The sequence below is a fragment of the Eumetopias jubatus genome, unplaced genomic scaffold (assembly GCF_037043125.1).
Source record: "Eumetopias jubatus isolate StellerSeaLion01/CBP00866 unplaced genomic scaffold, mEumJub1_p1.0 scaffold_1, whole genome shotgun sequence".
NCBI lineage: Eukaryota > Metazoa > Chordata > Mammalia > Carnivora > Otariidae > Eumetopias > Eumetopias jubatus.
The window spans coordinates 118,773,572-118,788,209 of NW_028274807.1; the positions used below are offsets into that span (position 1 = coordinate 118,773,572).

Here is a 14,638-nt window from a genome sequence, read left to right on the forward strand (position 1 = left end):
ATGTCAGTGGACAGGTTGTTTTTGTTTCTGTTGTAAATAGTGCTGCAGTGAACGTGGGCGTGCAGATGTCTTTGTGAAATAGTGATTCTCTTTCCTTCAGATATATACCCACAAGTGAGATTGCTGGGTCTTATGGTAGTTTTATTTTTAAATTTTTGAGGAACCTCCTTACTGTTTTCCATGGTGGCTGTAACAGTTTACATTCCCACCAACATTTTTTTTACATTTTAACTAAAGTTGATAATGATATTTATCATAGCAAGTGAAAAGTAGCAGTTTTAAAAATACTGCTAAGAATTAACTTGTAATTTATTTTACCCTTCATGAAAATAGTAGTGGGCTTCAGACTGTGACCAGTGTCCTGAGATAGTTAAGGGAGTAGGGTGTGGAGTGAGACAGACCCAAGTGTGGATTGTGGCTCCCCCATTTAGCTGCTTCCGAAGCAGTTTCCTGAAGAACAAAAGATGATTCCAAGGCCTTAAATACCATGATGTCTTTAAAGGATCTGACCCAAGCAAGGCAAGCACTCTATAAATATTAGCTGCTGTTACAAGGAGTCAGCATATAATCTATTCACCAAATTGGGATTCATTTGAAAGCGAAAGAGGGCTCAGTAATGACATCAATCCCACAGGCATAGTCTAAGACTATCCAGAGAGACTGGGACTTCTCGTCTCCTTAGAGCTACAGCATTGCCCTTGGGCTTGGCCTTCCCCAGTCTCTCCCACTGTTTTCTCAGGCTGTGTTGCTTCCCCTGTTTATCTTGATTGCATACAGAGATTCTAGGTCCCTTAAGTAAGGTGCCAAAAGAAAAAGAAAAACAGCAGGGATTTCAAAAGTATTTGGTAATTAAGACTATAGACACAATTAAGAATAGTATGAAGTCAGAAGATCTATTTTTCAGTCTGTCTTCTAGCTACATAGTTTCTTAACCTTTTTGAGATCTGGATGCTTCCTCCACAAAAGTAAGAGTTACAGTATTTAACTTGCTGGTTTTCAAAAGTTACAGATCAGTTCTTAAAGGACCCACTGGGCTGGGTCCTTTAAGACAATGGTATGTGTCTGTATTATTAGTCACACAATTGCAAAATCTTCACAAAAACCTACATCTACAGGGACTGTTGACATATCCTCATAAAACTGAGAATCCTAGAGAATGTTTAACATATTTTCAGGAGAAACAGACTTAGAATTCTAGTTTTTCTCTCCAGTTAACCTCTTGTTTTGTGAGGGATTATTAAATTCTCTTCATCACTTAGTCTTCTAAGTCTGAAAAAGAGTAGCAAGAGAATCTGGGAACCATTGGCCTAAGGGAATTATGGATTCTGTTCATCCCAGCCTGGGGCCTGGTGAGGTTTCCATCCCTTGGTGGTTACTGACTCATGCCCTTTCCCAGCCCTTCTCTGAGTAAAGGGAAGGAGGCTGTGAGCAGCTTGTAGAAGCTTGTTGTTCAAGGTAGGTCCTAAAGCCTTGTCTTTCAGTTACTTAGGTGATGCAATCTTTTCCCCTTATTTAGGGGAAATAAGGGGGAAATTTCCCTAATTAGCCTGGAGCCTTTTTCACAATGGAGATTAAATTTACAGAACCATCTGCTTTTAACATATGCCAGGAATCATTCCTGTGACAGGCACACACTTCAGATTTTTTGTGGGTTTTTTTTTTCCTGAAAATTTGTTAATGTCCTTTATTCAGAGTTATATACTTCAGATTATTTAAACATGGCATTTCACTTTATTTTTTATTTATTTATTTATTTTTAAGATTCTTTTTATTTATTTGACAGGGAGAGATACAGTGAGAGGGAACAGAAGTAGGGGGAGTGGGAGAGGGGAAAGCAGGCTTCCCGCTGAGCAGGGAGCCTGATGCGGGGCTCCATCCCAGGACTCTGGGATCATGACCTGAGGGCATTTCTCTTTGAATTGTAATTTTTTCCCTGATCTAAGATCTAGCATGACTAATTTTACCTTCTCATGATTTTAATAAGAATTTCATGACAACATAAACCCACTACTGTGCCAGAACATTCCCCCGCACTCTGTCCCTGTAGGGTGAGGCCTGTGGGTGAAGGCGCCCCGGGGCCTAGCCTAGGAGTCAAAAGGACTGTGCTTTCCTATATTCGCCTTTTTTGGGAAACATTGTACTGGGCAGCTGGGCATCCTGATTCAGTACTTTTCAAGAACATTTGGAAATATGCTGTATATTTATGTGGCACTTTTTCCTTAAGTCATTTCACTTCTTAGGCTCTCAAGACAGGATTTGAGTTTTGGTTCATTTGTAAAAAGTCTCCCATTTATTGCTTATCTAAAGTACGCTATAGTTAGTACTTGATTCAGCAACATGAAATAAGCCTCCAAATGTTTTTTTTCCCTCAAACCTTAATAGGCCAACTCACAGTACGGATGTCATATATTAAACTGAAAAGGCTTTCTTAATAATTTGTCTTTTGGTGACAAAGCTATAGACAACTTTGGAAAGTATTGGTTTTACACCAAAGTTGTCCCCTGTTTGTAACAGCTTAATATGAGGGCTGAGTTTATGGACTCCTATTGTCTGTCATAAGAAAACTGTTTTAATTGGGAAAGTGGCTTATTTGAGATGTCACTCCCCTGAACACAGCTGAATGACCATTATGGCTCTAAACACTAACAGTTTCTAGTACCATGGCTGAATGTAGGCCCTCATTCTTTTATGTAATCTACAGAGTATAATACTGTGCAGCACTCCCCTATCCCACTGAAACCCCATACTAACTTTGTTTTCTGATGCAGGTTTGAATATCTTTTTAATTTTGACAACACCTTTGAGATCCATGATGACATAGAAGTACTGAAGCGAATGGGAATGTCCTTTGGCCTGGAGTCAGGCAAATGCTCTCTGGAGGATCTGAAACTTGCTAAATCGCTGGTGCCAAAGGCGTTAGAAGGTTATATCACAGGTATGTTAACTAACACTTTCACATTCTGTGCCCTTTAAACGTAACCGTTCTCTTGAATTTCTTATTTATCATCACTTACTTTTCCTTAGAGATGCAAATGCAAATATAGTAAACTGGAAAGAACCTATTGTTTAGTTTTACTTATTGCTGACCTTTATGTAAATGGAATCATAATGATATATTCTTTAGTGATACGAGTTTTTTCCACTCAACATGATCTTTTCATCCATCCACATGATTTAATGTAGCTGTAATTCATACATTTTTACGGCTGTATAGAACTCCATTATATGAATATATCACAATTTATTTATTCATTTTACTGATGATAAACTTTTGAGTTTTGTTTCCAATTCCTTGATATTAAAAAACGGTGTTACTTTGAACATTCCTGTAACGACACCATAGTGCCCACATGCTGGTGTATGGCGTGAGATGGCTCAGTTATGGGTGCGGGCAGCTTCAGCCTCACTAGATGAGGCCAGGGCTTTTTTAATTGGACTTCACAAGTTACAATCTCAACCCGCAGGATGGAAGTGTTCTGTTTTCCCAATCAGGTGAAATGGTATCCTAATTTTTTTCAATTAAGATTTCATTCACATACCATAAAATTCACCATTTTATGGTACGTTCAATTCAGTGGTACTTAGTATATTCACAAGGTTGTGAAATCATCACTCATGCTAAAGCATTTTTATCAGTTCAAAAAAAAAACCCCATACACATTAGCAGTCACTCCCTATTCCCCCATTCCTCCCAGCCCTAGGCAACCACTAATCTGCTTTGTCACTATGGATTTGTCCATTCTGGACATTTCCTATAGATGGAATCGTACACTGTGTAGCCTTTGTGACGGACTTCTTTCACTTCGCATGATTCTCAAGGATCATCCATGCCATGGCATGTGTCACTACTTCATCCCTTTTTATTGCCATTGTATGAATAATAGCACATTCCATCTATCCATTCATTAGTTGGTAGACATTTGGATTGTTTCCACTTTGGGGCTATTATGAATGATGCCACGATAAACATTCTTGTACATTTTTTGTGTGATCATAAGTTTTCACTTCTTTTGGTTGCATACCTAGTAGTGCAACTGCTGGGTCATGTGGCAACTCTATATTTAACATTTTGAGTAACTGCTAAACTATCTTCCAAAAGCATTTGTACCATTTTACGGTCCTTCCAGCAGTGTATGAGGATTCCAGGTTGTCCACATCCTTCTCAATACTTGTTATTTCCATCCTTTTTATTATAGGTATCCTTGTAGACATGAGGTGGTATTTTACTGTGGTTTTATTTTGCATTTTCTTAATGACTAATGGTGCTAAGCATCTTTTTATGTGCTTACTGGTCACTTATAGATCTTCCTTGCAGACATGTCTCTTCAGATCCTTTGCCCATTTTTGCATCAGGTGGTCTTTTTATTATGAGTTTTAAGAGTAAACTGAGTATACTTGAAAATAAAAACAGTATGTTTTGCATGTTGTGTAATTCATTTTTTTTTTTTTACTGATTCAGAAATCTTCTTTATGATTGTCCCAATTCCCAAGACTATGGTATATTCTGTACATATAATTTGGAGGCATAAATAATGCTTTTTGCCTTTGCTTTTACCAGTTTCCTTCATTTATAAATATTACCACCTAGAATTTCACATCACTTTCTGAAGGCACTGTAATATTAGTTCTAAGGTTTAGTAAATCAAATATGAGCAAAGAGTAGTTCTTATTTTTTTTTAAAGATTTTGTTTTTAAGTAATCTCTACCCCCAACTTGGGGCTCAAACTCAAAACCCAGAGATCAAGAGTCTCATGTTCTACCAGTGAGCCAGCCAGGGGCCCCTCGTTCTTATTTTATTTTGCTTTATGGTTTTGGCCCTCTGGTCAAAACACGAATTTGTTGATTGAGATTTGGTTTCTGTTGGATTTGGTTCTTAAACTGGCACCATCCACCAGCTGCAAGTGTGACCCCTTCTTCTTGCCCCTTAGCCAACTTGCCCCCATATCTTCACCCCCCCACCCCCCTTTCTCCCCACTCTCTCCCAGAGCAGGCCCTGCTGTTTTATTAGCAGCCCAGTCATAGTGGCAGTCCAGCAGGGTCTGAATTAAAGGCTTATTACTCAGTAAATCACCAGAACTTTATTTTAGCTTATTCTCAGTGAAGAGGCTCAGGGCAATCAGGCAGGCTCTGTGGTTTTGATCTCTTTGTGACCTCATTTGCAGGCTGGGACATAGACTTTCTGGTTACTTTAAAAGAAGAAATGTGTGCCTTTAGTGTGCAAAAGGGACAGAATGGCTCTTGAGTTAGATTGTGAGAACTACTGTGTGGATCTTATGATAATGCGAAAGAAATGTAGGCTTCTCAAAGCCATTGTGAAAAAGAAAATTTACTGTGTTATGCTCACAAACAAGTAAATAGCTGTGTTCTGACAGAAAGTTTCCATATATACTAATTAATATTCACCACAGGATTCTGGCTTTAATTTCATCTTGCACAGGCTTGTTCTTATTTAATATAGTTAAAGTCTGCTATTCTTCTTAGAATTGAAGTTCTTTTTTTTTTTTTCCCACAGCTGCCTTAGCTAGCCTATAAAGAAAAAGGTTCACAAGGCCATTCCAAAATTAATGAAATCATTTAGTTTCCTTTTTTCCTATATAGGAAGCTTCTCACTTGGTCAGACATTACCAGGATAGCAGAGTTTTCAATTCTAGTACATAGTTGTAGGGTTTTTGCGGGTTCTTTTTTTTTTTTTTTTGCACAGTAATTACAAAACTATTTTGATTAACTATTATAAAGGCGCATTACTAAATTGCACTTTCTGAGTGTATATTCGGTCTTATTTTGTAATGTAAGTCAAAGAATTTCTTTATAGGAATACATTTCTATCGTTTCTTTCACCTCTTTTGTAAACTTGCTGTGAAAGAGACTATACTCATTCATTCAGTAACATTTAGATCTTAAATGTTCCTTGAGCTAATATTCTAGATAATGAGACCAGTATGAAACTAATAAAGTTACAATAAGAATTTATCAGGGTTGTGATTGGAGAAATATGGTATATGCACAGAAAATAAGATTGCAAGGATATACACCCAAAATATTTTATGCAGACCTAAAACAGTATTGTGTGTCTCACCTTCATTAGAAATGTGACTGCATATGACCTTTTAAAATAAGGGCTAGTTTGAGTTACAGAGCAAAGGATAACAGGAAGAAGAATATATCTTTGATGAGTAATAGCACTGGAGTTCACTGGGGGGCACGTGAAAAGGTGGTACAGTGGGAGTTTTAGCAAAAATGTGTCTTATCCTCCTTACCTATTTCTTTCTTTTTTTCTTTTTTTAGAAGGTGGGGAAGGGGAGAGGGAGAATCCAAAGCAGGCTCTGTGCCCAGCTTGGAGGCTCCGTCTCACAACGCTGAGATCACGACCTGAGCCGAAATCAAGAGTCGGTCAAATACTTAAATGACTGAGCCACCCAGGCGCCCCTGTCCTTCTTGCCTATTTCTGATTTGACTTTCTTTTTTACCCACTCCTGGCTTCGGCTTTTAACACCAGTCAGGGTCTTTGGTGGTGAGGATAGCAGGTGTCCAGGAATAGTGCAGTGATCACTGTACTCTCAGCTGCTCTCTTGAGGTCTTCATTAAGAAAAAAGAATGGGAGTCTGTGATTGGTTTAATTTGAATTCTTCCTCACTGTAGTCTACCTTCCCATATTTTTTTCCTGTTCTTATGTCCTAGAGATTTCCTTTTTCCAAGCCGAAAAAAATGTGGATTCTCCCCAGGGCAGGAGACTTACCTAGCTGTAATTTTTAAAAGATTTTTATTTATTTATTTGCAAGAGAGCGCACAAGCAGGGGGAGAGGCAGGCAGAAGGAGAGGGAGAAGCAGGCTTCCCGCGGAGCAGGGAGCCCGATGCGGGGCTCGATCCCAGGCCCCTGGGATCATGACCTGAGCCGAAGGCAGCCGCTGCACCGCCTGAGCCACTCAGGCACCCCGCACCTGGCTGTAATGTAGATAAGGCTCGTGCCCTTCCTTGTCCGTGCTTCCTTCTCTTTGCGGCGCGCCGACATCTTCTGTTTCTGTTTCTCCCTATAGACATCTCCACAGGACCTTCCTGGTTAAATCAGGGACTACTTTTGAACTCTACTCAATCAGTTTCAAATTTAGACCTGACCGCTGGTGCCACCTTGTCCCAATCAAGGTACGTATATTTTCAGGGTTAGAAAAAGAAGCGGCGAGGCCCTGAGCCCTCCGCAGGTGCCAGTGCAGGTCTTTCTGGAGCAGATTCGGGCAGAGCGCCCCAGTGGCACCTTCTCCCCCATGTTTTTAGTCCTACATTTTACAAAGCTTAAAACATTTGCCGCATTAATGAGCTTGTGTGTTTTTAATTATTTGCTAGTGTAAACCAAGGGTTGTGCTTGGATGCTGAAGTGGCCTTAGCAACCGGGCAGTTCCTTGCCCCAAACAGTCACCAGTCCAGCAGTGCGGCCTCTCACTGCTCTGAGTCGCGAGGCGAGACCCCCTGTTCGTTCAACGACGACGACGAGGAAGATGATGAGGAGGATTCCTCCTCCCCGGAATAAAGACAGGAGAAAACCCACGTTTTAATATTTGATGCTCATGTGTGTTTTTAGTGTGAGCTCTTGTTTTTGAAATGATTGCTTCAGTCTTTGCCTTTGTTTGCACTGTGTGTTCAGTGAAAACTAGGGAAACACAATAAGCAAATTACCTGAAGGCTGCAATGATTGAGATGAAAGTTAGCGTGAATGAAAACTCTGAACGACAGAGCCCTGGCTCACACCGCAAACAAAGCGGTTTTCTGAGGTGATAGAGGGGACAGCCCCTAAAGAATTGGCAGCATGAATGAAGCTCGTTTATCCTCCACGAGGTGGGATCTTTGTGTTCCCCCACACTCACGTAACCCTCCTTAGAATCAAGGTTGCTGTAGTGAACAGCCCGTGACATCATGTTTGTCATGTCTCTCTTCCTCGGCTGGGCTGCCTTTTACAAGCAGAAGTGACCGTGAAAGGATCCCAGGGGGGATGAGTTGTACAGTGAGGGATGTGGTTGGCAATCCTTGAGGTCTAAGGAGCACAGATTGAACTGCTGAACTAGTTGAAAGTCTAGTTGAGGTGCTTGACGCATCAGCTGCCTTAGTCGGCCTCTAGAAATGAGCAAGCGCTAATTCTTAAGTACTTAAGTGACATTTAGAAAAATGTATAGTAAAACTGAAATGATCATTATTAGCCAATGCATTGGTGCATAGAATTTTCTAGGGCTACTTCTGGAAGCCAAAATAGAATAGCATTTCCACGTGCATTAAATACTTCGCCAGCACTGCCTTTGCCAGCATTCTAAATCTGGAGTTTTACAGAGAAGGAAGTTGTATCTCTAGTTTTAATCAAAGCTATGCATTTCATATAGCTTTTCCATTTAAAACAAAACAAAGAAACAAATTCCTATGACTGAACTGCTTGCTTGGAGTTCCCTACAGTACTTGTATGAGTTCACTCAGTGTGCAATTTGTGAAAATGAACCAAATGTCATTACTTTTGTCTTAAAAGAAAAGTCTATTTCAAGAATATGGACAGCAGTGTTTTCCTGTACATGTCACCTTTTGTACATTTTCGTTAATCAAAATTACCGTATTGGGTTTATGCCTGGCTAAACTGCATTTCAAACTAACCCGATATTCAGTGTTTCACAGAAACAGGGAAATATTGACCACTCCAAACGATTGGATCTGTTTCATATTGTGCGGTATACAGTACGTTGTTTCCTAGCCAAAGACGCCACCGGGAGCACTGCACTGGTGTGTTCACAGTCCCTTCTCCTCCGAACAGGGGAGCGTGGGGACATCTGTCAGCGTGGCCAAACCCCAATCTAATTTCACAATAAGGCCTTGAGAAGGAGCAAATAATAATGGAAAATAACTCTTTGAATCAAATCATTTGGATTTGCCTCTAGATTAATCTAGCGCCTTTGGGCCCAGCACTAACCTTGTCCCAGATCGGTGCTTTTCTAAATCCATGGGGGAAGTACAGATGCCTTCTGATGCCTTTTTAAAGTTCTTCCACTCTGCTTCCAGTGAGCCGGAGGTGAAAGATTCGGCTGACCTAAAATTTTTACTAAGGCCGTGAAAACTAATACACAAAACACACAACTTTAACATAAGTTCCTTTAAGACAACACTCGTTCTGTCAGAAGCCATAGTGCACACTCGGAGTGGTCAAGGGGGCAGGGCGGTTGAGGCAGTTCTTAGAGAGTTCTGTCTCAGCCGAAGTTCTGGGGCACACCTCTGAGGCTGGGGGGATGGCAGGAGTCTGAAAGACCGCAGAGGCTGCGGCAGGGCCCTGAGGGCTTCCAAGGCATTTCTGACTTGAAGATCATCAGCTACATAGTTGAGTAAAACTGAGTTTCCATCCAAACTGCCACCCCCTTTACTAATTCCAGCCTTAACCACCCACATCCCTGTACTTGAGGGGGACCCAGCAGGGACCTGGAGAGGCCAAGGGCCACAGCTAGCTCTTTAGTGTTCAAAATATCTTTTACAGGTTCCAAGACCTGAACATCTGCATTTGTGCAGATACATTAACCATAACCATTCCTCCACCAGATAGCAGAGTCCTTGCTGGAGCTCTTGGGACACCACGCCTTTCTCTCTCTCTCTCTCTCTCTGCTGTAGTGTTGTAAACTGATAAAATACAGGTTTGTTTTTTTAAAAGCAACCAAAGACTCTTAACATAATTGGTGCCCTATCATTGGCCCTCTCAGCCATATGCTTGTGGTATTTGGTGGGAAATGGCCTGTGTCCCTCAGGGATGTGTTTGGCTTACTGCTGAGGACATCTGTTGGAGTCACACTGTGCTCACCAGCACATGTTGCTGGTATAAAACCTTATCTGAGTGGAAAACTAAATTGAGATGTTTAGAAAGACAAACTCTTTTATTCTTCTGTATCTCCCCTAAAGAGATTTTTTTAAAAGTTCCCCACTCAGTCACAATTCCATATAGAAGTCAAAGTAACAAAATGTTAGGAAATTATGGTTACAACATCCAGGATTCTTCATAGGCATAGCCTATGGGGTTACTTGCACACACGCATGTACTCGTGAGTGCACACACACACCACACCTCTCCCAGAAGGTGCTGGTCCCACTCTGCTTTTCGGGGAGTTCAAGAGGACTTTTTCCTCCTCAAGGGTCAGTGCAGCCATGACCCTTCCGAGGGCGTGGTGTCAGCCGGTCAGTAAGTTCATGCTCCCTTTAGCATGTGTACAGGGGGTACCAGACCTGCCATGGCCGCCCTGCACGCATGCGAGGAGGGCACCTAGGCACCTGCCTGAGCTTCCCTTCACCCTCCCCCACCATGAATCTGTCTCATCCACTTCATCCTTCCCTGTGCTGACAAGGGGGTGAGGACAGCTCTAGTAAGTGCTGATGTGAATTGTGCCTTATGACCACAGAGGACGCTGTGGAGCAGGCAGGAAAGGGGGTGCTGATACAGTGACTCCTCACCTCAGCCGTGCACACTGGCCCTGGGCAACATGACAGATGATGACCACATGTTTGGTTTCCTGCAATTTAATTCTTTATAGAAATGGTGGGGAGTTTCTGCCATTTTAGCAGGATGAAAGAGGAGAACTCCTCCCGTGGGCAAAATTTCCCTGCCGTACTTGAAAAATGAAGCCAGGGTTGGTCCTCAAATGCAAGTTAGCTCCTACCAGATCATTAAGATGGCGCTGTTTCACAAAGTCGTGGTTCCCTTTAGCCATGCAGACATCTGTCACTCGTGTTTGTTAAACCACAACTCTTTTGGCTGTTTGGGTCACAGAGACAGCAAAGTTGCTCCAAGTATAACTTGGACCCCGGGACAGTCAGAACATAGTGGCGGTGGGTGTTCTTGGGGGCAGGGTTACAAAGGAAGGGAGCTGCCAAAGCTGTTTCTCTCATAACCTCACTCAGAGAGTTGGGGCGGGGGTGGAGGGGTTGCCTGTTTAACTTGATCAGTGGTTCACTTTAAGGGCCCTTTAAATACCTATCCAGCTCCCTATCCTCAGGCATATGAAAGAAGTGTGTCTCCCCAACAAATCTGGGATGTAGGTATTGAGATTGTACCTCCTTAGTGGTAAGTACGGGGTGGGTGTTGGACAGTGAATGTGAAGATTTAATCCTCCAGTAGGTATTTGAGTGAATACAGAACAGAAAACATTGAGAATGATCAGTGCTAAGGGAAAAAATGACAGGGTAATATGACAGTGGGGGAAAAGGCAACTTTGGCTAGGGTGGCCAGGGAAGGCCCCCTGAGAAAGTGACATTTGTCCTGGGTCAGACAATTGAAAGAGTTGCCATACCACTCTGTCCCATAACATGCACTTGGAATTGCTACTAAATTCTAGTTTTAAGCATACATTTTGGAGTTTGTTAAGGAATTTTTAAGATTTAAAAGAAAAATTTAGCTACCAGCAGTATCCATAAATCTAATCCATGACATTCTCATTATTAGTTTCATCACCTTGCAATGGAACCTATACCATAGAAAAGTAATCACTTTTCTAGGTGTTTTCTTCTAGTTTTTCAAATGGTTGGATACATAAAAATCTACTTTTTATATTAGATACATACATTATATTACTCTACATGTGGATTGACCTTAGTGGAGCTAAAGGCTCCCCCAGGATATTTTCACAAATAGGCTCCCCATTTTCATGACCCACGGCAGCGGTCCCTAGGCACTGCCGATCATAAATGTGTATTTATGGAAGACCCACAGGTGTGTGCCAGGGGCCTGCACCGGGCCATCTGCCTCAGGAGTATGCCTCCCTGCCCTCTAAATCACAGTCGGCACAACGTTCAGTTAGTTTAACCTTCAGGGAAGCCACATTATTACTCAAAAGGGAAAAGCCTGATGTTTGCTTAAGATCTTACCTTTTTAAGAAAAATTTAAACACCCACATAAATAATAACATTTCTCAGGAATTAGCCTCTTCAAGGTATCTCTGAACAGTTATGCTTATGTGACCTTGGAGGTCCAGTTCCCCCACATACATCTACAGTCACAGTATGCTAAAGAAGAAAAAGTGGGGGACATGAAACTTTGACCCTCCAGTTATGCCCTGGGCATCTCTGACAAGGGTGGAAGCTTAAATGGCAGCAGAGGGCCATGCATGTTAGTACTGGAGACAGCAGGAAGTGTATTCGTTTCTTATGTGCGTTCCTCGCAGCTCTTCTCTTAGTCAAGGTAAAATCCTGTGTCATTCTTATACAACCTTTGCTTTACAAAAAGGGCTCTAGAATCCAATGCTATCTTGACCCTTCCTATTCCAGCAGACGGGACTTTGGGCCTCCCTGCTTAGAGCTGCTTTGAAAGCCAGTGTAGATGAAATAGGGGCAGGACTCACCCTTTCTCCACCAACAGTCTCAGAATGGAAGGGACCATCTCTTCTGCCCCATTCATTGAGAAACAAGCCAAGAGCCTGACCTAACATCCCTCGGCCTGTCTGGCAGAATCTGCACCACAACCCAGAATTTCTTCCTCCTGTGAGGGCCACATGGCTTCCTGAAAACCACACCCTCACCATAGTCCTTCCAAACCACTTTGAATAAATATCAGTCCTCTGTCGCACCAAGTGCTTCACAGCCGAGGAGCAGAAGTGGGACTCCACTCATGAGTCCCCAACATGAGACTGTGGTGTCGGCTTTGGGCCTCTTTCAACCTGGAAGACCCTAGGTTTAGATCTCACACCTGGGAAGAAACTCATTCCTCCGTGAGCAAAGACCGTCCTGCATGTTGGTCATTGGTAGGAGGCTTGAGAGGTTGGGTTATCAGTGGATCCTTCTGTACCACATTAGCCTGTTTCTGTCCATGTCTGTCTCAACAAGGAAACTCCCCCAGATCATGTTTGGGGTTGAAAACCCTTTGTCACTTCAAACTCACCATGTTGTCACTAATCATACGTCATCTTCCACATGCCAGGCACCACCTAGTAACAAATGGCCTGATGTTTTATTTTGCTTGTTCTTGACGGTCGTTAGCAACTGGCCGACCTCACTGGCCGGCCGCTCCGCAGGCCTGAGCTCTGAGGACGGCGGTTTGGTACTGTGAGTTCCTTGAGCTGTTTTGTTTACCACCACCACATTTGACTTTGAGACAAAAGAGAGGCTGTGAGCCCAAATCACAAATTTGTTCACCTTTTCCTTTGGAGATGCTTTACTCTGATCATGTGCTGTTGGGTTTTATTTCCAGAAAATACAGGTCTGCTTTTTTTCTGCATGAAGGAAACGTGGTGGTGCCACATGCTTTAAGCAGTTTAAACAAGAGAAGTAAGGGGAAGATGCAGACACCACATCTGACTTGCCTAATGTAGACTTGACTAGATCGAAGTACCTAACCTAATATGATGTATTATTTTATAGCATCTCAAACTTTGTAAATAAATACCGTTATTTTTATATGGAAATTTTATAGAAGAGCTATTTCTGTATACTTAATTATTCCTGGATTTCCTGAGATTGCTTCCAATAGATAACAGACAAGTCCTAAGCAGTGTTCCTCTAAGGATGGTTCACGGACCACCTGCAGCAGAATTAACGAGCAGAGTTTTAAAATGTTGCATCCCTAGGACCCACCCCAGACACTCCAAAGCTCTGGCAGTGGGCCCTGGGAAGTTGTATTTTTAATAAACTCTGAGTGATGGTTTTCGTCCATTTAAGTGTATCTTTATCCATCCTGTAAGCTTAAAAGAAGGAAAGAAAAAACATCTGAGATGAGTGTAAGTTGTGCTTGAGAAAAAAATGGATCAGACTATTCTATGATTTGAATGAGATGTACTATAGAAAAAATAAATAATTTAAATAATGTTGGTCGTTCATTCTTAGTGGGCTGATGGGGGGGTTAGAGGGTATGGTGGTACACTGCCCCGCCCTCCCTCCTTTACAACCAGGACACTCCCTCCACGCTCTGTGTCCCCCCAGGAATTGCCCTCAGCAGAGAACTGCCTCTCCCGCAGCTATGCCCACAAGCAGCCGGTGAGGGTACGAGAGCCCAGCTTCCCTGCCGCAATTTGGGGTATCTGAAGTGCCATCCGGTTTCAGAATTCCTCATGGAACTGGGCAGTTCCTCCGACAACTGCATCATGGTTCAGCTTGCCCTTCTGCCCCATCCTGCCTCTCCCACTTACAGGTGGTGGTCCCAAGAGCACGCTCCAGTACATGGATGCCACCCGTCCCACCTGTGATGGAAATACAGCAGACGGTTTAAAGGTGGTTACAGACCGATGATTTTACATCTTTTGAAGGTTACTTGAGAAGATTAGAGCATAAAGAATCCTGTCTTCATGGTCCCAGAAATGATTGACCCGAATACAGTTTTTTAGGGAAGCTACTTTCTTCACTTCCCTTTACACCAAACCAGCAGCGGCCGGGACAGCTGCGGTGATGAGTACAAAATGCAATGCTCCCAAGCCGCAAGCGGAATTTCCTGAAATAGTCCCCCACACCCGCTCAAGCAATCTCTGCCTGCTTCAGGGAGAGGCAGGAGCTCCCCATAATGGCTGTCTCCTGTGTTCCCACAAGCTAAGCAGAGTGCATGGTGGGCATGTGGATAAGAAGGAGGTACAGAAGGGTTCGGGGCAATTTGGGGGCCATACGGCGGGGCCGGGGCTTGAGGAGACACTAGGAAATGGTTAGGGAAGCCCTCAT

At 42.7% G+C, this 14,638-nt stretch overlaps 1 protein-coding gene across 5 annotated transcripts in view; it reads left to right on the top strand.

Annotated features, from left to right (window-relative positions):
- The window catches only part of TFDP2 (transcription factor Dp-2), a 172,858-nt gene extending 159,060 nt beyond the window's left edge, over positions 1 to 13,798 (top strand). For all 5 annotated transcript variants that reach the window (XM_028099124.2, XM_028099125.2, XM_028099126.2 and 2 more), the window contains 3 exons: positions 2,769 to 2,935; positions 7,036 to 7,141; positions 7,340 to 13,798. In XM_028099124.2, coding sequence (XP_027954925.1) covers positions 2,769 to 2,935; positions 7,036 to 7,141; positions 7,340 to 7,523 — 457 coding nt within the window. In that variant the 3' untranslated portion in view covers positions 7,524 to 13,798. The remainder of the gene's footprint in view (positions 1 to 2,768; positions 2,936 to 7,035; positions 7,142 to 7,339) is intronic.
- Positions 13,799 to 14,638: the final 840 nt, after the last annotated feature.